The 1,769-nt window shown below is 32.8% G+C and overlaps 2 protein-coding genes across 2 annotated transcripts in view; both read right to left on the bottom strand.

Annotated features, from left to right (window-relative positions):
* LOC111631097 overlaps positions 1–844 on the bottom strand; it is a 2,178-nt gene extending 1,334 nt beyond the window's left edge. The window contains exons 1-4 of the mRNA XM_023375293.1: positions 821–844; positions 581–754; positions 314–517; positions 11–248 (exon numbers count right to left, since the gene is read on the bottom strand). Of these exons, the coding sequence (XP_023231061.1) occupies positions 11–248; positions 314–517; positions 581–754; positions 821–844 (640 nt within the window). The remainder of the gene's footprint in view (positions 1–10; positions 249–313; positions 518–580; positions 755–820) is intronic.
* Positions 845–1,010: 166 nt separating this feature from the next.
* LOC111631096 lies at positions 1,011–1,763 on the bottom strand. The gene is made up of 2 exons (XM_023375292.1): positions 1,514–1,763; positions 1,011–1,408 (listed from the first exon to the last, which is right to left on the bottom strand). The coding sequence occupies exons 1-2, from the start codon at positions 1,733–1,735 to the stop codon at positions 1,049–1,051; spliced, it is 582 nt and encodes a 193-aa protein (XP_023231060.1). The 5' UTR covers positions 1,736–1,763; the 3' UTR covers positions 1,011–1,048.
* Between the last annotated feature and the right edge of the window lie 6 nt (positions 1,764–1,769).

Here is a 1,769-nt window from a genome sequence, read left to right as displayed (position 1 = left end):
CTTGGATCACAAAGCAAATTTTCTAAATGTTCTTCCAATTGTTCTTGAACTTCTTTAAATGGTTTTTTATGACTATGAAGAAGATTTTTTAAAGTAATAAGGATAGATCCAGGATCAGTTTGAACCGATGCTCGTTTGGGAGGACGAACCAAACTGTACACAGTCATCAGTCTGTACAGGTATAAGAACTGTACTGTTGTGGGATGAGAATTGCTTCTACTTCCTTGTCTTATCATTCCAAATAAACGCTAATTGAAAAGAAAACATAAGAGTTTAATACAATATTATAATCATTACACTAAGTCAGTTTTACCTCTAATGTGTCCTGATTAAAGTGAGCTGTCAGGATATAATATGAGTTTGGAAGCAATTGTTTGATGAGTGCTAAAATACTAGTCAGCGTCAAGCGTAGATTTTCTGCTGTCTGGTGGCTTAAAAATCCCTTTTGATCAGTGCTTCTAATCTGTAATCTGAATGCTTCCCATCTATTTAACCATTCTAGAGATTCTTCAATAACCTATTTTAAAAAAGTTGTTAATTAAAACATTTATAGTTTTTCCTTGTGAATCATTACTATTATCTTGAGATCATTTGAATCATGTCTGATTCCTTCCTGTGGCAATCTACGATTTAAAGCATCAAACAGAGCATTGATGTGACGTATGAAACTTATTGTAACATCTGCATTTTTTAGGATAGCAATTTCACGCTGTTTATAAAACAGCATAGCATCAGCAAAAGTATTACTAAATATCTATAAATGAGACAAATAAAAGTATTCTTATCAAGTCGAGATTATATAAGTAAAAAAATGTGTTACTTGAGCTTCCAGCAATACACTCATTCTCTGGAAGTTATTGGGATTAACATGTATTTCTGTCACTTTGGGACATGCTTTTAATCCCTTTGGTAATTTGAAATCTTCATCAAGAACTGCTTTAAAATGTTGCAATTCTACCCTTCCTTTAGGAAACTAAAAGTAAAAATGCAGAATAATGCAATGGCTTATATTATAAATTAGGTGAAAACACTATTTTCTTAGTTTTACCTAAAAGTATCTACTTTTCAAAAGATTGTTTCGCATACATTTTAAAATATGTGGTATATCAATAATAGCCAGTACTTGTCTATCTGCAGCAGGGTTTGTAAATGAGCATTGTATATTATTTGTGTCTGCACAAATTCCTAGAGCTTTTAAAGCTGCTTTGTTTGTTCTGGCACCACCACAAACTATTGCATTGACTATTGCACCACACTGTTCTAAATGAATAATTGCTTGCAAAATAAGTTTTGCAACAGTAGAACCTGAGACAGAGCTTTTTGAACAGAATGTGCCAATACATTGTACCCAACTAGCAAAGTGAGGTCTGAACATAAACACTAGGCCATGATCACCTGCTGTAATTCGCTATGTAGCAATACAGAATTGTCACTGCAATCAACAAGTCCAATCATTTCACCAATAGCTTTTGAAAGTTCTATATGTTTTTTGAAGTGTGATTTCATCAAAAACTCCCTGGCATTCTGTTTGTGGAATAGTCTCCAATTTTGTCTTTAAAATAACAAAAAGATCTTCATCAAATCCAAATTTGGCATTAATGCCTCTGATATATTGATGCAGTGTAGACTGACAGGGTAAAGGCAAGTAATCATTATTTCTCAAAAATTCATAGAGAGATGGTGACCTAATTTTTAAAAGTAAACAGTCAAGTAACCAATTAATGTCATATCTCATACCCTTTTTGCTTTTTATATGGCATGCTTTCAGC

The sequence above is a fragment of the Centruroides sculpturatus genome, unplaced genomic scaffold (genome assembly GCF_000671375.1).
Source record: "Centruroides sculpturatus isolate CEXI.00-Female unplaced genomic scaffold, Cexi_2.0 scaffold664, whole genome shotgun sequence".
NCBI classification, from domain to species: Eukaryota; Metazoa; Arthropoda; class Arachnida; order Scorpiones; family Buthidae; genus Centruroides; species Centruroides sculpturatus.
The sequence above is the reverse complement of the archived record's forward strand: the minus strand, read 5'-3'. Positions and strand labels throughout refer to the sequence as shown.